This window comes from Pezoporus occidentalis, unplaced genomic scaffold, assembly GCF_034315485.1.
Source record: "Pezoporus occidentalis ecotype Australia unplaced genomic scaffold, CSIRO_AGI_Poc_V1 ctg2, whole genome shotgun sequence".
In the NCBI taxonomy this organism is placed as follows: Eukaryota; Metazoa; Chordata; class Aves; order Psittaciformes; family Psittacidae; genus Pezoporus; species Pezoporus occidentalis.
Window position 1 is genome coordinate 7,950,549 of NW_026913855.1, and position 26,400 is coordinate 7,976,948.

Below are 26,400 nucleotides of genomic sequence, written 5' to 3' on the forward strand. Positions count from 1 at the left end.
AAGAAGATACAGGCTTTGCAGAGGTTTATATAATATCAGCATAGTTAAAAAAATAGCTGTGCAGCCCCAGGCATAGATAACAGCATCAATCTACCCATCTGTCCCTGCCGGAGGTTTGCACTGTCTGGAGCCTCACCTGCTCTAGCAGTCAGAGAGCCTGCAATTCTGCTGCAGGTGAAATAAGGCAGGCGGGAGGGCTCGGGATAATTCTGCCTTCTTGCCCTCAGCAGAAAACACAGGGGCTGGGTGATACCTGCAGTGGCCTGCAAGGCACTACAGGCTCAGAGACCCCCTTCTGTGGCCCAAGCCCTTTCTGGACTCCACGAAGAGGGATGATGCTCAAAGACCCACATCAGAGACAAAGAAAGCTTAAACTCAGCTGAGTACAATTTTTTTCCCCTACCTTAGCTCCCAGGGCTGGGGAGGACTTTTTATTGCTGATGACATTTGCTTCTGGAAAGGAGAGGAGCACACATCCATGGGAGGGAAGAGCTGACACTGTCACAAACACACCCCACGGGGCTGTGCAAATTAGCTGAGTGGGAGAATTTCTGACACTGTCCTGTGCTGAAATAAACCCAAAAGTGCAGGCCAAGACTCTGGCAAGAGCCTTCCCTGGGGAGACACAGGAATAGCACAGCCAATCCTGCCTCTCCACCTGAGCTGTGCTCCAGCGCTCCCGCAGCCTCAGCTACAAACTGAATCCATGAACGGCAGAGATGCAAAGGACCAGTGCTGGGAAAGAGAAAGGTCAGCTAAGGCTGCTACCACTACGGCCCATTCAGAGCAAATGGCAAACAAGAGCAGACCCCTGCAGAGGAGCACAGGGGAAAACCAGTGCACGTGTTGCAAACTTTTTCCCATGCTCACCAATAGCTTTCAGCTAGTACAAGAATGGATGTAATAATCAAAACCCACCTTGTGGAAAGAGACCATAAGCAGAAAGAGTAATTGATGCAGGTTATACTTTGGACAGCCATTTCCACTTGCCTGCATAGCAGAGCATATGGATTATTCCTACTAGCACAGATGAGCAGCAGCAGATGCAGTGGGGTGAGATGCTGTTTTATTACCAGCCCTGTGGTAAGAAAAGACATCAGGCCTGAGCTCCTGTGCACTGTCCCAGGAGCCTGCAGCACCAGACAGTATCTACCTCCAGTGTTTTCACTTAGAGGGTAGAATATCCACTTGGTCTTGTCATAAATAACACACAGTTTTGACAGGCTTGCAGAAGATGTGCTTTCAGAGTGACAGCCTGTGGGTCTCACATTCCCACTTTTTCAGTCAATTCCTTCACATCACACCAATGCCAGCTATTCAGCTGCTCCTATCAGTGAATTTGCTCTACAAACAGTAGTTTTGCAAAAAAATTGCTCCAGCAATGTAGACTGGGATGCTAAGTGGTACAGCTGCCTGTAGCTGTGTGTACTGAAATGATGGCACTGCAAATAGAGGTCTTAAGGCATGAGGAAGGTCCCACAAAGCTGATGACGCAGTACCCTGCAATGATACAGTACACTGTAGACAGCTGGAGGCTGGGGCTGAGGTGGGGACAGCTCTCCATAGCAGAGACTCACTGGATTTAAGGAGAACAAGCGTGGCAGATTCCCATGCCTACACACAGGTTTTGCGCTAGCAGCAATTTTCCACCTGCCCATGGTTGCTCCTTGCCTTTTCTTTATGGTCAACTACCAGCAGCAGGCATATGTCCACCTTCCCACATGGAAATCTGTGGGTATAGCCTGTAACAGATGTGAAATACCTTCTGTGACTGTTGTGCTAGCACATTCCTAGTAGGAAAAAAGCATGACCAGCAGGTCGAGAGAGGTCTCCCCTTCTACGCTGCTCTGGAGTACTGTGTTCAGCTCTGGGGCCCCCAACATAAGGACATGGAGCTGTTGGAGCAAGTCCGGAGGAGGGTGATGATGATGATCAGAGGACTGCAGCACCTCCCCTATGGAGACAGCCTGGAGAAGAGAAAGATCTGGGAGAACTTTGAGCAGCTTTCCAGTACCTAAAGGGGCCTTACAAGAAAGCTGGAGAGGGACTTATAAGAGCAAGCAGTGACACGACAAAGGCGAATGACTTTAAACTGAAAGAAGATGCATGTATATTAGATGTTAGGAAGCTCTTTACCATGAAGGTGGTGAGGCACTGGCACAGGTTGCCCAGAGAAGCTGTGGCTGCCCCATCCCTGGCAGTGTTCAAAGCCAGGTTGGACAGGGCTTTCAGCAACCTGGTCTAGTGGGAGGTGTCCCTGCCTGTGGCAGGGGGGGTTGGAACTGGGTGAGCTTTAAGGTCCTTTCCAACCCAAACCATTCTATGATTCTACTTTCACTGTACCACTACCTAGTGGACAAATTACTCCCACTCTAGTGCTCAGACACTGTAAAGAGGCAGCCCAAAGCTGCACAGATGACTGCAGGCCCATGATAGGATATTTTCTGTAACACTCAAGAAGCAGATGGAGGTTTGTGACTAGTTTCTCCCAGCCAAACTTCCTGCAGAGGGATGACTAGTTTCCAGAGCGTTAAACAGACGTGTGACCATGGCCAAATGCCAGATGGCCAGAAAGAGCACTGGAGCAACCCTCATGACGAATGTCTTGCCTTGGCTGCCAGCATCATGTACCATATGCATCAGCTGCCAGGTAGGAAGGCCTGGCTGCAAGTTGGGGGTGTACCATAGAGATATTGCATAGCACAACTTTTAGCGATGCCATCATATAATGGGACAGAAAGAAGAAATTTTTTCCCTTTCACTTGCTTCCTCTGCTGTGCAAAGGGAGCTGCTTCAAAGGCCCTTTTACTGATGGTGTAAATGGAAAAACCCATTTCAAAGGCAGGACGCCCAGCTCTGTGCAGCCTCCTGCTGAGCAGGAGATACATTTTTTGCTTCAGGAGATACAATTTTTGTGTAATTCTCCCAACAGCTGACTTCAGGGAATGATGAAGCAGCGAGGTGTAGGTCTGTGCTACTTATTCAACTGTGGGGTAGTGGTAGGGAAGCTAGTGTTTGCTCTTGGAAGGCCTACAGAGTTACAAGTCTACCTCAAAGCCTGCTGCAATGGATTTACCGTTACTGGGTCCCCAGATGCACCTGCCACAGCAGAGCCTCTAAGCACCCTGGCTCTTTGCTCTCACTTGTAATCAGCATACAACCAGGGAATTTGTGTCTGTGTTTGATTCATGGCGCAGCCACTACCCAGGCTGCTTGTAATTAGAACATAAAAAGAAATGAAAGCAAGGAAACAAAGGGAAAAGCCTCCATATGGCATCATGCTATGCAAACCACCACCTCCAGCTGCAGTTTCATGACCTCTTTATGCTGATTTAACTCTGGGCTGCCACTGCAACAACCAGCCCTAGCCTTCCTGCCTGCCCTGGCACGAGCTGGAGCAGGGAATTTGAATGTGATTTTACAGTTCTTTCATCAGGTTCCTTTTCATTTGGATCAATTACCTGAGCTGTCATGCTGCTCGGCCTGCCAGAGCACAGGAGGCAGCAGCAGAGCACGGTCAACGGCAGCAGTTCACAGCAAGGTTAGCTAAAAGGTGATGTCTCGCAGCAGCGGCCTCACATAGCACCAGTCTTAACCTGCCTCAACATATTCTCACATGCATGTTGACACAGCTTGCAAAAAGTATTGCCAGTTTCAGAGATATTCAAATGTGCATGCCACATTGGGCACATAAAAATCAGTGATCTGCCCAGACTGATTTCATTTATGCTTTAGTCTGTGAGATGCTTATGCAAGACATGAAACAAATCTAGGACTTTGCAGACTCCTACTGAGAGTGAGCATGTGTGAGACAAATAGCTGGCAGACAAGTTATAACAACCAGAACAAATACCCGACCCAAAAGATGGTTGCCTATTTCTTCTAAAAAGATTTTTTTCTGGTTTTATTTTCAAGAAATACGTACACTTGGAGGAGAAAGCGGAGGCTTTTTGAGCCCCACTGATGCCTAAATGGCAACCTCCAAATGCAAATTTCAGTCACAGGCAGCACTTAATTTGTATCAGCAGAGCACTCTGATCCCTGGATGGGATTTTGGCACTCCAGTCCATCAACTTGTATTTACATTCCAGAGGTGGAGTTTGGTTCAGAGGAAGCCTGAGGATGGGAACAAGGCAGGAACACGTATCACTTCATCATGTAGAATGATGCTTAGTCCCTCTGTAAAGTTGAAGTCTCTGTGTAGTCAGCAGCTGGGCCAGCCCATTCATCAGCATCATAAATATGGTCAGTGACATCACCAGCACATAGTGGCTAATGCTGCAAGGAGGAAACAGATAAAAGAGGTGAGAGAAAAAAGCAAATTTACAGAGTAAAAAAACCCCTGACATAAACAACCTCCAAATATTTGCTTTTCTAACTAGGCCTAATTGCTGGCCCAGCATGTGATTTTATATATGCTGCTCCTAGAAGACAAAAGTCTTAGCAGCACTATTGTGTAAAAAACAAAGTCTGTGACAAAATAAAATGGTGGGCACGATAGAAAACACAGCTGAGCATATACCCAAGTGAATAAGTGGTACTGGGTGTAGTTCATTCAAGTGGGTAATTCAACATATGTGGCTGAAAACATTGCAAAACTTCTGTTTGCTGTGAATTGATAACACAAAATCTAGGGAGAGCTTGCTATCAGATATACAGTCCTTGCTAGTAAGGCAACTCAGATATTTAGATATTTCTGTCAGCTGAAGTGCAAATTTTCTAGAGAAAACTATTCCAGTGATGAGCAGCTTTAAAGAAAAACCAAACAAACACTACTTTTTCACTCAACGTTTCTAAAATTTTTGTATTTCTCTGCTGTGGTGAAAAATGGTTTCAAAGAGATTAAAGAAATGAATTCAAGACTGGCTAATAAACACAATACAAAGATACAGCTTCTGGGTTAGGAAGTGCTTAAGTCACTGTCGTGGTTTAAGCCCAGCTGGTAACTAAGTACCATGCAGCAACTGGCTCACTCCCCCCTCTTCCTCCCTTCGCTCCTGGAGGGATGGGGAGAAGAATCGAAAGAATGTAACTCCCACGGGTTGAGACAAGAACAGTCCAGTAACCAATGTACAACACAAATCACCACCGCTACCACCAACAACAACAATGGTAAGAGAAAATAACAAAGCAAGAGAATACAACCGCTCACCACTCGCTGACCAATACCCAGCCCCACCCCAGCAGTGATCTCACCCTTTCGGGTAACTGCCCCCAGTTTATATGCTGGGCATGACGTGCTGTGGTATGGAATACCTCTTTGGCTAGTTTGGGTCAGGTGCCCTGTCCCTGCTTCCTCCTGGCTTCCCCTCCTCCCTGGCAGAGCATGATGCTCAGAAAGTCCTTGGTCAGGGTAAACATCACTTAGCAACAACTGAAAACATCGGTGTTATCAGTGCTGTTCCCAGCCCAAAAGTCAAAACCACAGCACTGCATCAGCTACTAAGAAGGAGAAAAATGACTCCTACTGCTGAACCCAGGACAGTCACTAATGATTTAAAAGGATAGCATGTAGAGAACTGTTCTCTTGCTCAAATTCTGGTACCTGATATTCACTAGTGTTACAGGTGGGCATTTAGGGTCAGACTGAGAGACGACCTAGTATAGCCAGCATCCTGTGTTCAATGTCTGAAGCAGGCTGCTGTTAACATAAACCACAAGCCATTAAGAAATTAGAATTTTTCCAAATCCAGTGACATTTCAGGTTAAAGTTGCAGACAAAAGAGTGCTGCACCCATGTCCATTGTTCATCCAGTGCAGCTGTTTGTTTTTCTCCTGGCACTATTGAAGATAATGGCCTTCTAATATGAAAGGTACACAAACCTCCTGATGCACCCATACCCACTATTTCAAAGCAGATGGCTCTTTAGGATGAGCAGGGTAGCATCAGACTCAATGAAGTCTGAGTTTAGCCACAAAAAGGATTGCAAGGAGCACTTGCTGGTTTAATGACCTGGAATTTCTGCCAGAGGACCCATTCAGTTTGAGAGTTTAGCCACGGAAGAGCAGTAAAGCTCATAATGCCAACACTATCAATCCTCACGACCCAGTGACAACCCTGGCACTAGCCTAGTGCAATTTAGCTCTGTGAAGTGGAGAAGCACCAGCTCTTAAAGCTGGGCTGCTAATCAGTGTGAGAGAATAAAAGTAATCCAGTAAGTTCACTAATGAGCAGAAGCTCTTCCACAGCCAGAGTACCAGCAACTAAAGTTGCCAAGGTCTGACCAAAGAGGATGGAGAACACTGAAGGGAACTTGACTCACGGTACAAGATTTTTCTGTTTCTGTTAAGTCTGACTAAACCTTCTTACAAACACCTTGCTCAAAATACATAATTTTAAGAAATCAATTACAAAAATCTATCAGCATAAATGGGCCCAGACCTCAAGAAGCAACAGCCTACCCCAACAGCCTGCACTTTGCACCCACATAAACTCCCACCCGTAAGGAGCAAATAATGTGAACAACTCAAGGTTTAAAATATCAGGAACCATCTTTCTTATATGCATTTCCCATAAGCATCTCCCTCCTCCAGCTTTAGCTAAGCAGAGCAGTACATCTACAAGAGCCATATCCTGCCCTGCTTCTGTGGCAAGGTGTAAGATGACAGAAGGAGAGCATGAAGTCAGGCACAAAGCCTACTCTCACCTGCTCAGTGCACTTTGGACTTCGTAGCTCACAGCATATTTACAAGTAAGAAAGATAACACAACTCCCTCAAGAGCTGCCTTTGGAAGTCCACCTGGGTGTGTTACAGGTTTGATCTCAGTTCTCCATGGGAAAGCATATGTTGCCAACTGAAAGTCAAAGCCTCCCTGCACTTATCTTCATGGTGTAATGGTGCCCTTGGGCAAGCACTAAGGGCACATTACACCAAGTACAAGCACTACAGGTACAGAAGTTTGCACGGCTTTTAAAAGAACAGCCATTCCAGCAAACAGCTGGATGGCTTAACATCTCGTGCATTGCTGGTAACACCTCATCTCCTCACCTAGCACCAGAATTGCATTTTTTCATAGAAGTAGAAACACCACTTTCCTTCTAGCTTTCAAAGAAAGCTTGAATGAGAAATCTGAAAATCAGAAGCCAAATGAAGATCCTGCCTTTATTCCCACAGACACTCTGAGACAGTAACCAGAGAATTGTCAACTTGCTGCCATCAGCATGGTTCCTACATAGACATCTGAGTTCTTGTCCACCCTAAAAGGAGCTTTTCCAGATGTAGGTGCTAATCAATGATTCTGGGAGACACAGAGGGCTTTCTCAAAGGAAAAACATCTACACAAACTCTGCTTTGCTACCTGTCATTCAAGGGACTGTGTCCTCCATACTTTAGTAAAGAGAGTGATAAACACACTTCTCCCTTGCTATATTGCAAAAGGCTGAATAGTTATATGCCTTCATTAAAATATCAGAAGTTCAGAATAAAGAAATACATATATTATGCCATAGAGCACAATTAAAACTAATTTCAGTCTACTTGTCACATGATTACAAACAGCCAGCATCTCTGGGGCTACCAGCAACTGGTGGTGAAGTGCCTGTAGGCAGCTCTGCTTGGTAGATTAGTTCTCAGGCTGGGGTAATGGAGTGCTTAAATAAATAAAGCAAGACACACGTATATGCTACAACACCTGTGGCAAAATCTTGGTCAGAACTTCACCCTTGACTGGATCTGCAGATACAGTGAAGCAAGGTAATTCTTAAAACAAGCTTCCTCCATCATAAGTCAAACCTGAGCTAATAAGAAAAAGGAGTGAGATTTTAGGCTCCAGGAAGTGGAAAGAGAAGAGACATTAAACAGATACAAGAGAATGGTGTAGTGGGGCACAGTGGGGCAATGCTTATAAATGATGAGATGAGCAGGGACAGAATGGTAGAAAAAAGGTAGCTGGTGGAGGGGATCACAGATGAGCTAAGGCAAGGCAGGTCTGTTCAATGGAAAGGTGAGTGCCCTAGGTATGAATTGAACAGGTAAAGCTGCTGCTAGGAAATTTTTTTATGAGGGAGGAAGACACTGTTTTGGTGTTAAGGGCAAAGAGGAGACCATATGAGGTACTACCATCTCCTGGCTTTGTGACAGTGTACATCAGCAAGATATATGGAAAGACAATCAGAATCAAAGATTGGGGGGTGGGGGGGAGAATCAATCTTGCTCCAAAACATGGCTTTCTCCCAAGAGAAACTAATTCCTAAGATGGCAGACCTGATAGAAGCTGGGAAGACAGGAAGATGGAGTAAGTTATCATGGCAATTAAAAACCCTAGAAATAAAGCAAGTAAACCAAAACCAATTCATGCAAGGACTTGGAAGAACACTCTCCACAAGAGTCCAAAGACCTTATTTCTTCATGACATGCTATTCTAAACTGCAAGATTGTCCCCAAGCACACACTGAGACCGCAGATTCAGATTCTGGATTTTAAGTCTCCTGGTCTCCTGCATTTCCAGTCAGGATCTCATACCATCTCTTTCACACAAAACAAACCACAAATGGCATCACTCCTGTTTTAGAAATCATTGGTAAACACTGCCTTCTTTCTAGTTACAAGACCTCTAGTTTAATGGTCAGACATAGAAGCCCCAACATCCCAAACCTAACATCAGTTCTGCTATCCTAAAACAAACAGTCTGTTGTGCTTTATCTATGCCCCCTGAACTTTGAAACTGCAGAAGACAGTTAAGATTGTATCTTTATCTTCCAGCCACTGTTACAAAAAGAGCAAGGGGATAGTACAATGTGTCTATATAAAACTATATAATACTGTTATATAAAGAAGCTTTAGAATTTATCTTGACTATTTGAATATATAGCTATTTACAAATTGCATGCACTATATAGATATCTCTTTATCTGTAGAGGTAAACATACCTTTAAAGCTACAGAGAAATTATTTTAGTGACAAGAGGAAAAGCTAGCTATTCAATTTGTTTGTTCTTCAAAAACAAAAGACTGTCAGAACAAGCTTCTCATGAGCTACATACTACACACTGATATTTAAAATACTAGGAAAACAGCATTATTATTTTATGAAATGTAATGGTGTCTTCTACTAGGGCATATGATCCAGTTTAGGGTGACCTCAAGATATGTAGTAGAGGCTAAGATTAGCAGACTTTACAAGCTTGCGTAAGTCAGTGCTATGAGTTTTGCATTCACTGCAAGACTATCATCCTGTTATTACATCAAAACAATAAAAAACACTCCCTGAAACACAAGTTCACATTGATTTTGGCATGACCATTAAGCAAAGGAGCTTTAAAACTTTCTAAGACACCATAAATATTTATAGTAATTGATAATTTACTGAAAAGAGGGAATCAATGGTGCGTTGATAATTTGCAGAATGTGGTAATGCAGGACTGCACGTTGGATCTGTTGTGGCTCAGCATTTCATTAATGATCTGGAAGAGTGGGAAAGGTAGAAATCTCTTTACATTCAAAGACAGTATTTAAGTGGCATGGTAAATTCAACCAGAAGAATAAAGGCATCACATTGTTAAGGCAGATGTGGGGCATGGTAAAATGGCATGTTAAGGCATGGTAGAATGAGATGTAAAAGCCAGGAAACAGTGGTGAAATTTAAAGAAAAGAGTAAATATGTTAGTAAACAAACCCTACTTCCAAACAATGTGAGAGATCCACTACGAAATAAAACATCACCATAAAAAAGCAGTGAAGGTTGTCTTTTTATCATAAGGGATTTAAAACCAGCTCTACTTACACATGACACTTCAGAGCACTGGTATTGGAAAACACAAGTATTGCCTAAAGAGAGTTTCCTACTGAACTTGCACATTCTCAGTAAGAGAGAGGACGGACAAAAGTTCTGAAGCGTGGTAATTAGAAAATCCGTAGAAAGCTATCACCACAAAGCAGAATGAGTATGGAAATCTACATCACCAACCTTGCAAATGCGGCACATATACCACTGAACTCTGACAGACTTCAGAGGAACCAATCTTTGCTGGGCAATTAAATTCCTGCTTTTCCACCTGTGACTTCAATGATGTAGTAACTAGTAACGTCAAATGAACCTTGCTAACTGTGTGCGTGCACACACACATTTCCTATCAGTGCCACAAAAAAAAAAAAAAAAGGAAAAAATGTGTGGGGGAGGGGGGTAAGGAAAAAAACAGAAGAAAAGAAAAAAGAGAGAGAGAAAAAAAAAGGAAAAAAAGAAAAACGAGCGCAGCTGTCCCTAAGGGTGCTTCTATTCTTTGTTCCATGAAATCTACACAGGTTTTGCTGAGATACAAACAGTTGGAAGAAAAAGAACTATCATTTCCTTAACTGACTCAGCCTTCCCGGTAAAATTTTGGCAACGCCTAAAATGCCAGCTGAGACAGGATATTTTCAGACCTTGCTGTCAAAGCAACAGCAGATGACACTGCAATGGGAATGCCACAGAGCTGTCACTGCAGTTGCAACAGGAGGACAGGAAAGAGCCACGTTAGTATCTCTCTCCCACTGGTTTTGGGAATTGCCCAAAACCCCATGAAGCTCATCTTCCCTTTCAGGAATAAATAAAAATCTGCTGTTGCCTACTAATTTCGCCAGGCTTGAGAATCACACATTAGAAATATGCTCACAGAGAAGAAGGTTCAGCAGCCAAAGTATTGCTCATGCTGAATAGAAGGACCACTTCAGCTCTGCACCTATGGCTTCACTTCTTTCTTATGCAACCTCATCATTATTACCTTTTGTGCATATACACATGCACACACAAAACATGTATAAAGGGACTACAATAAACTAACACAGGTAGTAGTAAAGTCAAGCACTCAAAAGTGAAGTAATGACAAATTTAAGGCTGCCTGAGCATTATGCGTTACCATGTTAAAAATTAATTACAAATTACTCTTTTAAAAGGGCTTTTTCAGTGCTTTCTTCAGCGCTCAAAGCGTACACACACGGAGGCAGAATTACAATTGTGCATAATGAGCTCCCCTAAACTCTTCAGGATAAGGCAAACTTCCAGCTGAAATGGATCCAACAATTCATCAGCGTTGTAAATCTCTACACTATGAAGACTGTATATCAGAGAGCAAGGTTTTGAATACTTGCAACAATTTATATTTTTGCTTGCTAACTCCCAATTAGAAAGCTTCTTGCCCAGCAGAACAGAACTTCTCTGAGGTCTTTACTACCATTATTAGTCTGCATAGGAATTCAAACCAAAAGATGAGGCTGTATGATTTACCATAAACCGATCATAGCAAGGAAGTGTGATGTTAAAGCACAGTTTCCACTCATTGATCTGTGTCTCCTCCCATTAGGAACCTTCAAAAGGTAGCTACAAGCAGGAATTTGAACCTCCAAAGAAAACGGGCAGAATACGTGTGCACACACACGTGCATGCACTGCAGGGAACACTGGGGCTCAGCAAAGCACAGAGTAAATGTAGACTAAACAGAACATTAACAATGGGTCACTATTCAACTTCTGTTTAAGTAACAGTGTCAAGTGACCAGATTGGCTGGATTACTAACAACACATTTCCTACTAATCTTATTACAGCATATTATCTATTTCCACAACCCAGGGAAGGTAAATCTGAAATGTGTATTCCTTGTATTTGTTATTTCTGGACTATTCACAAGTAACCCAGGACAGACTGAACAGTTGAAAACCTACCCCACGATGCGTGCTGTGGAGGCTAGTACGACTCATAATGCAAAACAAATTCTCTCATTTAAGCTGTGATTTCTATGTTTAAATGCTACAGATTTACTCTTCTCTAACTAGGGGAAAGATAAATGCAGGGGTCTTGGTAGCCACCAACATAATTGCGCATGGTTCATTAATTTGCAGGAGATTGTATGTAACAGCATAACTAGATTCAAGACAATAAACAGTTTTGTTATTTTAGCAGTGATTAAAACTAATTAAAATGCAAAGCAACAATAAAAATATTTTTTGTGTAATCACTGTTCTTTAGAAATCAAACAAATCCTACCAACTATTTCTTGCCATGCCAGATTTGTCACTTACTCCATGTTGCTCTAGCACAGATTTTAAGACCCAAGTTTTAGCTTGGGATATATACATATATATGTATACCTGTGTGCACACATGCATGCATATGTTTTTTAAGTACGGGGAACATAACTGAAGCACCTGATTAAGGAGAGTAATTGGAAAAAATTACAAGAGTTCTGAGTAAGTAAACAACAATATTAACCTATGAGCCTGTCAAAAATGCAATGGAGGCAAAAAAATACTGTACCTTGTTCCAATATCCAGCCAGCTTCCATAATCTTTAACTAAAAAGAAAAAATGCTAGGAAATAAAACAACTTTGATTAGTACATAAACACTGCACAGTTTGAAATATACATTTAAAAACCATGTTTTCAGGCTGTTTATTCCAAGTTTCTAATTTTTCAAGTAGAACAAGGGCAAGATCTTTCAAGGAGTGCTCATTTGGACCAAAGTAAAGAATAGTCTAGGAGCCAGAAATAGATTTAACATAGTTTACACGTTACACATGTAAACACAAACAGATAAAGATGGACTAAGTTCTGTCAAGCTGGGCTTGCAAGAAGCAGAAAATTACTGGAGAGAGAACTTTATCAGTAAGAAAACTAGAGAACTTTATCAATAAGAAAAGCCGAGCCATCTCATTGTTTGAAATAATGGGTTCACAAATAACACATAGTGCCAAAGAGAAAGCTGTATATTGTTTTCCACCACAAGTGTGTTTGGGCAATTCTGGCAGTTCCCCACCTGTAAAATGGGAATAATGTTGGGAGAAGACAGCACACGTGTGTTAGTGAATCCCCCAAATTCTAGCTGGTGGCTACATTGATCCAAGACCACAAACCAGTTCTCTTTTTCTTTCCTGCCAACTTTCTCATTTCTTGATATACACACAGCTGCTGCACATCAAGTCTATTTGGTAATACTTTGTTTTGTAGACCAAGCACATATTTTCTGTTTTAAAATGTTTAAATCAGAATAGGAGAATGCATGAGGTATCAGACATATTGGATATACTGGGGCTTGCTATACACCACCAGTACATGCCTGCACTCTTCATCTAGTTAGACTGATTTCACTATAAAATGCTAAAAGTCTGGTTTATTGGTAGTTAAATCCTTTTCCTGTGGAAGTTATAAAAAAATCAGATTAGTCACAAATATTTATTTGAAGCTACACAAAACGGTACCTTCTCCATTTCTCACTCTACAGACAAACTAGTCATTACTTGCTTTTTACTCACTGATTTTCCTATCAGGTGAGATTGACAGATCACACTGTATAAGGAAATCACATCAGGAACGCTTACTCCAGAGGAACGATGCTACACCAAGCATCTGCTAGCTGAGAACACCAGCTCTACCAGGTTTCTGTTTACCTTGTGATACCCAGTGGCACTGCTTGCTGTGCTGAAGACAGTTTGAGGGGACAATGAAAACATACTTTTAATCTGTAAAAATTATGTTGGGGTACAGTTCAGCCTTGTGTTGTGTTAGCTAGCCTCAGTTTTGGACACAAGCTTTCTGAAGATACCATTTCCTAACAGGGCACTAAATATCTTTTCAGATGTTGCTGGTCTCTTGGAGTCTAGCAACTCCTAACAGAGCTGGTGGGTAATGCATTTCTTTTTTTCTTCTTTTTTCCAAGAGCAGGTGGGGTGAGTAAAAAGTTCAAAATTCCTGAAAAATTAACTAAACTTTGCATACAGCTACAACCAATATTTTGTTGCAAGTCTTCCTAAGGATTTGATTGGAAAGCACAGGGAAAACTCAAAATGATAACTTACTACTTAATTTTGGTCTCTTGTTAGTATGAGAATATTGCTTCCTCAGAAGCATTAATTACATGAAATTCAAAGCACAAACTCCTCCTCAATTGGAGGAGTTTTATCTCTAAATTATGCCAGGATTTAAATCCAATTCACTGCCCTAGTTACAAAAACTTTGAAGTCTGAAACTAATTCAGATCTCTCTTGACGGAATTAGGAGAGCTCTCAGCTTCTTGATCTTATTTGAAGAGAGTGTGCAACAACTTACCAAAGCCATGATGTCTGAAATCACAAGAACAAGGAGTAAAAGGCTGCAAAGAAAAAACAAAACAAACCAAACAGACCATCAACCTTTATTTATGGCCATAGATGTTACAAAGATTATTAAAACCCCCATGAAGAAATTAAAATATGATTGGTTGCAGTTGGCTTTCAATCACTCAAAGCAGTTTGATCTCTGGTATTGTCCTACAAATGCCATAGTAGGACACTGGGCACTTGGAACGGCACCCTGCTTGAAAAAGACATTTCACATGAACAGAGTTTCAGTTTTGCAACAGAGAAACCTAACACAAGTAATTTTTTGGAGAACAAAAGCATCTTACAAACAGCACCTGCCCATTCCTGAGCAAGGAGCTCACACACCAGTCAGACCAAATAAAGCTGATTTAGAAGCTTCAAGATGGACTCAAGAGTGAGCAAAGCTGTGTGGCATAGGCAGACAGATACCCGAGCTGATTGGTCCTATTCTGACAAGCACCCCATGGGGTAGGAGGCTGCTAAGGAAGGTGTTCCCCCCCCCCCCCCCTTTCAGATCTCTGAGTGCCTTTAAGCTGCTCTGCAAACACCCAGCATTTTGGTGGCATGCTCCCAAACCCATGAGCCTTTCTGTCAGGTGACAGGTTACTTCTGCAAAGTAGGCTGCAGCCAGTAAAAGGAACCAGAAGGGAGCACGCAGAATTATTTTTCCCCCCATTAACCTAATCTTATTTTCATTAAACTATGTAAATCCTACATTACAGGAAAGCAATTGCTATAACTGGTTAAAACTAGTTTCTAAGTTAATGACATTGAAGCAATGTTGCAAACAGCTGACCCATTAACAGAGAAGTCTTTAACTAGAATAGAGTTAATTTGTCAGTACTACCATCACAAATCCATAAAGCTTTTTTGGGGAAAATGTCCCGCTGCAGTATTGCTCAAACATGTGCTGGAGGGACACCCATACATATCAATGCCTCCTGATTAGGAAGTTTCTGGTATTTCCTACATCAGCTATGCTTCATTAGTAAATAAGGATGCAACAAACCAACTGTACCTCAGACACACTGAATGGCCTCTTCCTACTTCCTAATGATTCAGATAGGATGTTGCAATCTTGTAGAGCCTAGCAAGTACTCAACTAGAGGGTTGTTTTCACATGCAAGCTTCAAGAACATATTCTGACAGAACATTACCCATGAACAGCAAAACAACCCAAACAAACAGACAAAAACCCAGAAACTCCCTTTAATCTCTAAACAGGGAGTTTAGGAGCAATTTGGCCAAATCACAAAAGTCTACTTTTTGCCTTTCTGAACTGCAGGAAGCTTTTCACAACAGAAGTACAACACTGATTTCAGAGCATGTTTATGCACTGCAAAGGCAAGACTGTCCCCTGTGATGGCTCAATTTATCTTGCAGGGGTAGCAAAAGCAATAAAGAGTGCAACACAGACTTCAGGACATGCTGATAATCAGAGTACAACCTCTCCAGGGATCCTGGGCACATCTTGTGGTTTCTGCCTTGTTCCCAGGCTGATGCTGTGGCAGTGTCACTGCTCCTGGTACCTAGGCACAGCTAAATGAAGCCCGCACAAATACCAGCTGGAGCTGCAACCACAGCCTCAAAGTGACACAGATGTGCTCATATCCCCTCCTTTAAGAAGCTGGTATTGTTTCCCTTCTCACACACTCAGATGCACATTACATAGAAGTTTGAAACATCACCAGCACTGCCAAGGCAAGCATTCACAAGTTAGGAAATGCTGACCTTTATGATGCCTGAGCCCTAGCAATAGAAATCGCAAGCTGGTCTTTTGAGCAATCCCAATTTCTCAGTGCAGCCCTGCACTTGTATAAGCCTTAGTGAGGAGTAAAAGACCCTGGGGCTGACCCACTGGGGGTCCAAGAACAGCCCAACTACACTGCACACACAGCTAAGGCAGCGAAGGTAAGAGGGATGGTGAACCTTGTGCTGTCCTTCAACAAGAAGTCAGATTTCAAGCTGCCCTGTTCCTTGTTAGTACTGACTGATGTTGTGTAAGGAGACAAACAGCAGGGCACAGGCAGGATGAAAACAAAGTCAGAGGGCATCACACTGAGCAAAGGCAGCTTCCTCCTGCTCAGCTAAGCATATTCAGGACAGAGTCTCTGCAGTGGTCCTGCCACTGACAGTGAGATTTTCGGTCAACCCCACAACATCACACAGTGACAAACGCAAAATCCTGTGGCTGACAGGGGTCTCCTCTGTCTCAGCACCATCTGTAATCGCACATGATGAGCAGAGGATTCAGTCACATCCACTGAAAGGCGGAGGGAAGTCTAACATTTAAAACAAAGGTCTTGAAGGAAAAGTATTTCAAGTCTGGATACAGCACTCTGCATAGTCTGGGCACCTGTCTCACATTCTCTCTGAAATATCTTTATAGGTGAAGAAAGGACTGCCAGCTATCTAGTCCTACTGCAAAAAATATGTAATACAAACACATCTGGGAAGCACTGAAATGCAATGGAAAGGCATCCAGCTTTTTTGTTTTTTTCTTTTTTTTTAAAGGCTATTTGTGGTGAGGTCAGTGCTGCAAAGCTGCAAATTGGTTACATTATAAATAGGTTACATTAAAAATAGAATACTGTAGGCACAGATGCAATTTAAAACAGAAATCAGACTTTAAATTCTGATAATTTTTCTACATTATGGGGGGGAAAAGTGCTCCTTTGTGTTGTCAACAAAGGATATTAAGTATCTGATTGTTTCAGACAGGGCCAACACTTCCATTTATACTCATTTAACAGTAAGAAAAGAATTGCTGAATTGCAAAAATCATTGAATAAAACCCAAAACCGTAATAATAAATAAAAGTAACAATGTGATCTACTGGGTTTTGTTTGGGTTGAGTTTTTTGGTTGGTTGGTTTTGGTTTTTAAATTGAGATTGAGACTTGACAATTCTGAATTCTTGCAAAATGGATTTGAAACCCTTACTGATGCAGAAATATAGCACTTACTATACCTCTTGGAAGACAGTTGTGTTGTGACTTGAATAGCTTCAAAAGCACATGATACCAGAACAAACGGGACGGCAACCTGTTTAAAATACAAGCTACATTTTGGTTTATAGCCATATTTACAAAACAACTTGTCAGGGTGTGGAAACATTTTCCTGCTTTTGAAATTATCACAGAATGTGCATGTTGCAAAAATAAAATAGTGGCAAGAATGAGTCGAAAATAATTTTGCAGGAAGCGTGTTTAGCAAATGAGTAAAAAAACCCCTTCTATGGTCACAGCTGAACTGCAGTGAAATAAGCCATGAGGCAATATGGATAACGTTAATTAAAACACATTAATGATCCTCACTTCATTTATCCATTTTAGCACTAGTGATAAACATTTCAATGAGGCTAGAAGACAGAACTATTCTCATCCAACAGCTCATGTGACAGACGGCAGAGCTCCCAGTGGAATAGGACAATTTCATCTCAACCACAAAAAAAACCCTGAATATATAAATGTTTCAGGAAGGCAAGGATCACACTGCCCCTCCAAAACCAAACCAAGCAAATGTAAATACTTCAGTGAATTAAGAACAAAACAAACACGTTAGAAATATGAATGTTGCCTTCTTCTCTTTCCAAAACTGACTTGTAATCCTGAAGTTAATAGTGTAAATGCATTGCTAAAACCTGTTCTCCCACATCCTGGAGGTTTGCATTATTAACATATGTCCTGCAGTATAACACGCAGTATACCTGTAACTTAAGTGATTTCTCTAGGACAGAAGCAGCAGAAAGGCAGAGGCAGGAAATACTGCTTATTTTAGAAATAACCCTAAATTCCACATCTTCTCACCTGCCTCTTTACCTCTCTGGCAGATCCTTTACTCAAATATTAGGAAAGAGCTCTCACATCTTGCCTGCAAACAGAAAGTGCAATCCAATCTTTGACAGACCAGTAAAAAATCTAAGAAATACTATTTATTGTAAAGTGGCAGCCAAATCAGTAGAGCATTCAAAACCTGTACTTAATGAAATGTAGATAAAGTTAGTCATATATATATATATATATATATATATATACACACACACCTCCACGGTATTGTGTAGATATGATACTACAGGAAAGCTTATAATATTTTAAATAACTTGTCTTTTCAACATTTAGAATTTCCATTTTAATTTAATAAACCAGTCTAATGCAGTTAAATTGTACTTCTGTGCACTTTAGCTTCTCTCTTCTGGGGAACAGAAGGATCTATCTCTAGATACACTACAAAGACTTAAAGCTTCACACATGTTAAGAAGGCTAATGAAGCTCAAATACATATATATGTTTTTGTGGAATGCAAATTAACAGCTGTGTATATGGTATTTATTAAACAGATCTTTTGAGAGAATTTCACTAAGGTAAGATTACTAACCTTCAGCAAAAGCAAGCTTCCCATCATGAAGGGACTGAACACAGTCAAGAAACAATAGACAGAAGCAGGATCAAAACTAGAGAAACATTAAAAAGACATTATAACCTATCTTTAAAATAGCATTTTAAATTAAAAAAAAAAAGTGCATTTATTTATCTCTGTAACACACTGTGTGTACATTTTTAAACAAGGCTTCCAATGCTCTCTTCTCTTACACAAATATTAAATTAGCAGGGACTACCAACCTCACTTTTCTTTGTCTATAATTTTTCTCTGCTTTTGTCTCTCAAGGTGTCATGCTGATGGTGAGCAGCCGAGCTCTTGCTGCTTATACTGCCAGTAACTTCTAATGGAAATTGAGACAACCTCATAACCAACAATCTCAGGCTCTTAGGGAACATGTTACAGAGAGCAGAAATGAAACAAATTGTTATCATTATTCCACTATTGTTTTAATTCTGCTGCCCTGATTTTGCTAACCAAATTTATATTTAGTCTGCCAACTGCACAAAGAAATTTTTTGTATTCTGTGTTTCAAATCAATGAATAAAACATACCTGTTAACAGAAGCTATGTTTCCAGTGCCAAAAAAGGCTGTGACTATGAAGAAAACCTAAACGTATTTAAGGAAAGTACACCACAGAAATGGCTGCAGTAAAACAGACCCAGCATTCCAGCCTTTCTCCCACTTCATTTCAATTCACTTTCAAAATCCTATCATGAAACTATAAGACGCTAACCCACTATTACAGCTTTACACTGCATTAAGAAACCCAAAGTATTGTCTAGCTCTACCCAAGATTTCATACATGACTGTGTAGATTTAGGAGACAGAGTAAGAAGACAGGGTAAGACTGGTAAGACTGGGTAAGGCTTTAGAGCCTATCTTGACCTACCTGCAAGAGAACAGCAGCTTGTCTTTTCTGGGCTCCTACTTAGCAATATAGGAACACATACGGGACCACAATCCCAGCTGTGCTTTTAAACACACGTGCTTTTGCAGAAAGTAATGACATACGCATGTACACTGCACACCAAAAGAGATGGCTTTACAGAGGAACTGACTGGAAGAGGTAGCTGACTATGAAACAAGACTAAAGGTTCTTATGTTATTCCTCCCACAGGTTTGTTGTCCAAATGTTATACAAAGTCTACCCATTGCAACATGGGACTCTCAGTTTTTTCCTTCCTTAAGGAAGGGAGGACAACTCTGGCAGTATCTGTATAGCTGGAAGTTTTTTTAATAAACCCTACCTTTTTCATCTAGGTACAACACTTGCTGCCATATGAGCCCATTAAAGATACCTTTCTACCTCCTGAGCTCATTGGGGCCCATTTTAGCTCATACCTCTTCAGCAGAAGAATGGGTTTTAACTGCTTTTTTGCATCTGGCAGAGGTTAGTCTCTGACAATGGCTATTGTTGCCAGAGCTCCCTCCAGTCCTTCCACTCCTGTTATAGCTCCTGCACTGGACCATTTAAGTCCCTGCATAAACAGTTTGCTGCCAACTGCTCAGCAGAATTGTTGGGATTCTTGCAATATTTCGCAAGGATGAGGTCAGCATAACTAAAGAAATGATGCTTCCCCTGAGTACCACATCATTTCAAGTTTAGTAACACAGCAGTCTAACAGCATAGCACAGTTCTGCCAGTTAAAGATTTACAAGAACAACAGTTTTGCAATAAAACAAAAAGACAGCAGCACATATGTCTAATCAAAATGGTAAGTGTAAGCAATCTGAATCTTCTGGAAGACCAGGCTATAAAGCCTTTCTGCACATTCTGACTTTTGGGCCCTACATAGGAACCGTGGGACAATCTTAAGATATGCAGCTCACAGGGTCATCATGGCAATGTGACTGCTCTAGTAGAAAAGATGTACCACTATTTCTAAATATTAAACAGCATCTAAATCAAAAAAGCCACAACATTTTTCAAGCAGGTGTGTATCATACCTGGTCTCTGCAAAGGAGACCTGCAAACTGAATTTTTTCAGGATCTGGACAAAATACATTCAAGTGTTTTAGATTAAGATAAGATTAAAGTAGTCCTATATTCAGGTGTTAGATTACAGTAGTGCTATGCTGGATTTAAAAAAATACCACTGGACTGATTTTTGCTTTGGCTAACTTTTAGCATCTGACAGACAGCAGCAGCTTTATTAAAAGTTAGCTTCTTTTTTTGTTAAAATAGCAAAAGAAATCAATAAATTTACTGCTGCTTTTCAGGTATACTCCAAAGCATACACAAAAGCTCAACACCTAGCAAAGTGTTTTGCCTCCTTCCTTAGCACTGAACCACCTTCTCAACAAGGAATATACCATACTTCCTCTGCTGCAGGTTCCCTTTGTCCCACATTAGTTTCACAAAGGCTGCAAGAACTTTCCCTCATTTCATCTGCCTGGCCATGTTCATTGCCTGGCCCTTAATGTTTTCTTCCTAACATGCTACCACACTCTAAACATGAGAAAATGAGAAAAAAATTAATATTACCCTTTCCAACTGATCTGTGAAGGCTGAGTAAGTTTTCTCAAGTCAAAATGTCAAAACTGAACTAAAACCAGGACTCCTCAAGAAGAAAGTTTACCTCAACTGTAATGGTCTTAAATGGTCACCATCCTTTTCAAAGCGGCCGAGGAACCAGATTCCAAAACAGTGCAGTTCATACTGATTAAATAAATCAAAATACATAATGTACAAGACCATTGTCTATTGAGCAACACGAGTCAAATAATCTTTACCAGCTTCTGTTTCTAGTGGTTACCGTAACTTTCGATTGTAGGTCCTTTTGCAACAAACCCATCTTTTCCCTGGAACACAACAACCAGCAAAAGGATACAAAGAAGAAAGACCTGCGGACATCATCTAGGTGGAGCTGTCGAAACTGAGCTATATCAGTAGCATAGGCGAAGTTGAAAACAGCAAGCTGGAAAGACAGCAGAAGAAATCAATACCAAATATCAACTAATATCAACTTTGACAGAACCACCGTATTTTTACTTAAAAGAATGAGAAATAAACCTACTTCCCTATCAGCTGCTATTAGAGCAGTATTACAATGAAGAGTGCAAACCTTTCCCATATTTTCATCATACTTTAATGAATCTGCCAGAAAGATTGTACAAGTGAGACGATCAAATGATTAGCGGAGCTTCTGCTGTTATCTACACTAGAAATGAATTTTAATGCTGTAGATTTATCATCTTTTTTTCATCATAAATATTCTTCACATGCACACACTTCCACTGCTCACAAGCATGTGGATAAAGACCCACAGAAATAAAAGACTGCGATTATCCTCAGTTGATTTAAGTTGTGAATGACACTAAAATATTCTCCATCTTCTTCACTCAGTTCTCAGCACAATATCACTTGACCTGAAGAGAAATAGCCTTCATGGAATTTAAGAGGTCAACAAACTCCTTTTCACTTGGGAAAAGGAAAAACTCAAATAACAGACACTCAACATTGACAACATTTTAATTAAAAATAATCACATATTATCAGAGGCCTGAGCTGGATTCTCTAATATATGATTTATTTTGTGGTAGGTTTTCTGCCAACTCCACCAAGGACAGCACATGTGGGAGAAGCCAGGGAGAGCTGTGGTGCACATCCGCCTGGCTCTGACTCTATCAGCAAGTTTGCTGATGACACTAAGCTGGGAGGAGTGGCTGACACGCCAGAAGGCTGTGCTGCCATCCAGCGAGACCTGGACAGGCTGGAGAGTTGGGCAGGGAGTAACTTGATGAAATATAACAAGGGAAAGTGTATAGAGTCCTGCATCTGGGCAGGAACAACCCCAGGTTCCAGTATAGGTTGGGGAACGACCTGTTAGAGAGCAGTGTCGGGGAGAGGGACCTGGGGGTCCTAGTGGACGACAGGATGACCATGAGCCAACACTGTGCCCTTGTGGCTAAGAAGGCCAATGGCATCCTGGGGTGTATCAGAAGGGGGGTGGTTAGTAGGTTGAGAGAAGTCCTCCTTCCCCTCTACTCTGCCCTGGTGAGACCCCATCTGGAATATTGTGTCTAGTTCTGGGCCCCTCAGTTCAAGAAGGACAGGGAGCTGCTGGAGAGAGTCCAGCACAGGGCAACAAAGATGATTAAGGGAGTGGAGCATCTCCCTTATGAGGAAAGACTGAGGGAGCTGGGTCTCTATAGTTTGGAGAAGAGGAGACTGAGGGGTGACCTTATTAGTGTCTATAAATATATAAAGGGGGAGTGTCACGAGGATGGAGCCAGGCTCTACTCAGTGGCAAACAATGATAGGACAAGGGGTAATGGGTACAAACTGGAACACAAGAGGTTCCACTTAAACGTGAGAAGAAACTTCTCAGTGAGGGTGACGGAACAATGGAACAGGCTGCCCAGGGAGGTTGTGGAGTCTCCTTCCCTGGAGACATTCAAAACCCGCCTGGACACATTCCTGTGTAACATTATCTAGGTGTTCCTGCTCCGGCAGGGGGATTGGACTAGATGATCCTTTGAGGTCCCTTCCAATATCTAGCATACTGTGATACTGTGACTCTATAACCAGCACTTCGCATCTAACTGAACCAATGCATAGCCACAGTTTGTTAAACCGTTGACCTAATCTAAAAGCTAAATAACAGCGCAAGCAGCACGGGGTTTGAGAAATTGAGAAATATACTGTCAGCAACTTAAGGTGAAAGAAGTTAGAAGTTGCATTGATTACAAAACTCCTTCTCCAGGCAACTCCAAGTAGGTGCTACTTCCAAATTAGTCTCCACCTCCTTGTCCATCTAACCAGAAATAAAACTCTGTCCTTGAAGAACGAGTGGAAGGACAAAATCAAACTAAGATTTCTGCTATTTTCTATGGGTCATTTCTGAAATAAAATTATTTCTTTTCAGCCACTCACTCATGATTCTGCCATCAGAATGAAAAAGTACAGTGACATTGTACAGTGTACATTGACTTACTCTGAAGAGTTACTGTACCTTATGCTGAACTAGCACTACACTCAAACAGAGCTTTGTAGCCTACAGAACATACCACTAAGTCAAACTGATTTCCTGCATTCCAAGAAATGGCTCTGATATGGAACATTTTCAATGACATAAACTATAAATCTCTCTTACAAGGTCACATTCCTATTTCATAAAACAGCTGATATGGGCTTCCCAAACTTAAAGAAATGCAAACTGTTGCTCTCTGAAAATCACTCAAAATCTTTATTATATCATCAAGGAAAAAGAAAAGAAAACCCCAGACAATTAACCTGATACATGTATCTGGAGCAGTTACCTTTGGTTTAAGTGAAAGACCATAGTGCTGCAGTGCTTCTTGTTCCATATTTATCCACACAAACATCAAACCAGATAGCACCAGTGGAAACAGAGCTTCATACCTGAAGAGTAACATAATCATAATAAGTACAGTCACTAACAACAATTTAACATCAAATACAGGCATATTTCTTTTTTCATCACACAAGTGATATATCAAAAACCTAGTGGCATTCTTCCCCCTTCTTTCCTCATTTCTGAAGTTTAAACCTATGCAGTAATTAAATGGCAAAAGTAGGAGAAAGAGGCTGCCTCAGCCTTGCCATGTTTTGCACCCATGTCCTCATTTGATGGCTGCCACAACATTGGGTGAGTGCCCTTTGTGTCACTGGAATAAAATTAAACAGAAACAGGAGAAAAAATACATCTGGCTCCTATTTTCTGCAAAATGGAAAATTTTGTAATGAGAACTGGGACTGAGGTTACAGTCCAATCTAGACAGCAACTAGAGATTGTGTCTTTAGGACCTAATCACATAAATTTATTCTGGTAATCTCAGTCTAGTTCCAAGGACAGAAGCATCTGTATAATAAAAAGAGCATTACATTTCACTGAAGTGAAATGTCCTTGTCTTCACTATGTAACAATCCGTTGCAATTGCAGCACCAAGTCATGTCACTAAACTGTTCTAGCTACACCCCCGATCTTAGAGGAGTACTTCCGGCTCCTAGGAGCACTCAAACATAGCAGATGATGTGAATTATATTTAGGTAGCTGGATTCCCTTCACTGAGTTCTTTTGACTGGGTGATTTTGCTTAGCATGAGTAGTCACTTAGCATGGGAAAACTGAAGTCACTGGAGCCTTAGGCCACAAGCTCTAACTCCTACCTAGATAAAGCTGAACTTAATCTGTGCTTAGTTATATAAATGAAGGCCTTGAGACCAGTGCAAACTGGAAGATAAAGGAGTTGCATCCTAGTAAGGAGCAACAAGCAGACATATGAAGAAATTGACACCCACCTCAAGACAATGAAATACCTTGATGAGGAATGAAGAGACACCACACCAGAATTCATTACTGGACCAAGAGGCATGTGCAAAGCACATGAACAGCGTGTGATGGTTGGGTGCACAGAACATAAGGGTATAAAACTCCAGGAATTTCTTTATTGTGGGTGCCACCCCAGAGGCATCCAGCTGGAGCTGCTGCTATTCCTGTACCGCTCAATTACTAATTTTCTAAGAATTGGACAGCTAAGACTTTGGTGTGGGAAACCTAGGATAAAGAATTTCCTTTAACACAAACTATGAGTGTACATATGTGAGACGCTAAAAGCCCCAGATAACTTGAGGGTGTAGATTGTCATTGGATAATAATATTAGTTTCTCCTTGCCCTCTACATTCCAATTATACTGCATGGTGCCTCTCGGTTTTGGGGTTGGTTATTTTTTTTAAGGATAAAATTATAATACTGACACTGACTGTGATCCTACGCTGACAAGACTGTATGGGGTTCTTTTTATTTTTTCCACCTTGGACATAGAACTTATTTGTCCAAAAGTAAGAAAATTATTGCAGTTAATCTTGATATTATTTCTGCTGTGCCTACCCCCTAGTGTAGCCACAAAGCAGTTTCAAACTGAACAAAAAATTTGAATAGACAAATTCTGCTTTAATTATCAGAATGACAAGCAATCAAACACGAAAACAACAATGGTTATCAGTAACAAAAGGATCTCTAATCCTCACAGTGGTGTACACCTGCCTACAAAATGAATGTTTTTAACTGAGTCAGTGACAACCAGTTGCTCCTCAGCTGGTTTCACTTAACTGCACACCTAGAGAGGTGCTGCAATCATCTGGGCAATGCACTGGGTTATCAAAACAGTTGATATTCTTGGCATTGAGTGCCTTGGGTTTGCTATGAGTAGTTGGCTGGGGGGACCTTTTGTGTTGCTTTTTTTTTTTGTTTGGTTGGTTTGGTTTTCATTTTCAGGGTTTTGCTTGTTTTTTTTTTTGTTTTGTTTTGTTTTGTTTTTGTTTTTTTTTTGTTTAAGAATTGTTCCAAATTGTTGGTCTATTTGATCATTGCAGGGAGACAGCAGAGAGCTATCAGCGTTTAAGTGGTCTGGTGCAGGGCCAAATACAAAGAGGAAGGTTGCCAGCCAAAGAGAGAACAACATTAATGCTTAATCCAGTAGCCAGGACAGGCTAAGAAGGTTGAGCAAAAGAGTGTGTGTAAGGACAGGAGTCAGATTAAGATCAAAATCTTAATGGGGAAGTGGGAAGAAGGGGAGGTGGGAGATTAAAAAAGCTGAGATACTTCATCTAAAACAAGAGTATCCACAAGAGGCAGCTATTGCAAAATGTCTGCTGCAAGATGTTTTATTCCACTTAATTTTCCAGTGTAATTAAATCCAGGAGACAAGTGGGAGGGAAGGCGGAAAGAATGGTTCCTATACTCCCCATTAATTATGCTCTTAAAAGCTACTGAGTCTAGAAAAAAGAAAAAGGGTTGGCTGACACAGTGTTTTCTTCATTTAAAAGCTCTGAGGATTTGTCTTTATCCAAAAAGAAGCAAGCGCTGCTCTTTATGGGAACCAGAATCCCTCTAAAAAAAATATTACTTCCACGAAAATCTCTCTGAATAAAATTTTCCTTCATTTTAGGGCTTCCTGCTTCCTGTCACATGTCATTTAAGCCATAACTAGATACCAGTGCTAAG

The 26,400-nt window shown here is 41.2% G+C and overlaps 1 protein-coding gene across 10 annotated transcripts in view; it reads right to left on the bottom strand.

Moving 5' to 3' along the window:
- Positions 1-3,885: 3,885 nt before the first annotated feature.
- PIGN (phosphatidylinositol glycan anchor biosynthesis class N) overlaps positions 3,886-26,400 on the bottom strand; it is a 101,583-nt gene continuing 79,068 nt past the window's right edge. For 4 of the 10 annotated variants that reach the window (XM_062617718.1, XM_062617719.1, XM_062617716.1 and 1 more), the window contains 8 exons: positions 23,693-23,795; positions 21,262-21,348; positions 18,981-19,036; positions 18,424-18,499; positions 17,018-17,091; positions 14,016-14,058; positions 12,228-12,280; positions 3,886-4,278 (listed from right to left, as the gene is read on the bottom strand). In XM_062617718.1, the coding sequence (XP_062473702.1) occupies positions 4,155-4,278; positions 12,228-12,280; positions 14,016-14,058; positions 17,018-17,091; positions 18,424-18,499; positions 18,981-19,036; positions 21,262-21,348; positions 23,693-23,795 (616 nt within the window). In that variant the 3' untranslated portion in view covers positions 3,886-4,154. Of the gene's footprint in view, positions 4,279-12,226; positions 12,281-14,015; positions 14,059-17,012; positions 17,108-18,423; positions 18,500-18,980; positions 19,037-21,261; positions 21,349-23,692; positions 23,796-26,400 lie in introns of those variants that run through there. The other 6 variants (XM_062617722.1, XM_062617717.1, XM_062617723.1 and 3 more) reach the window with 6 other exon arrangements.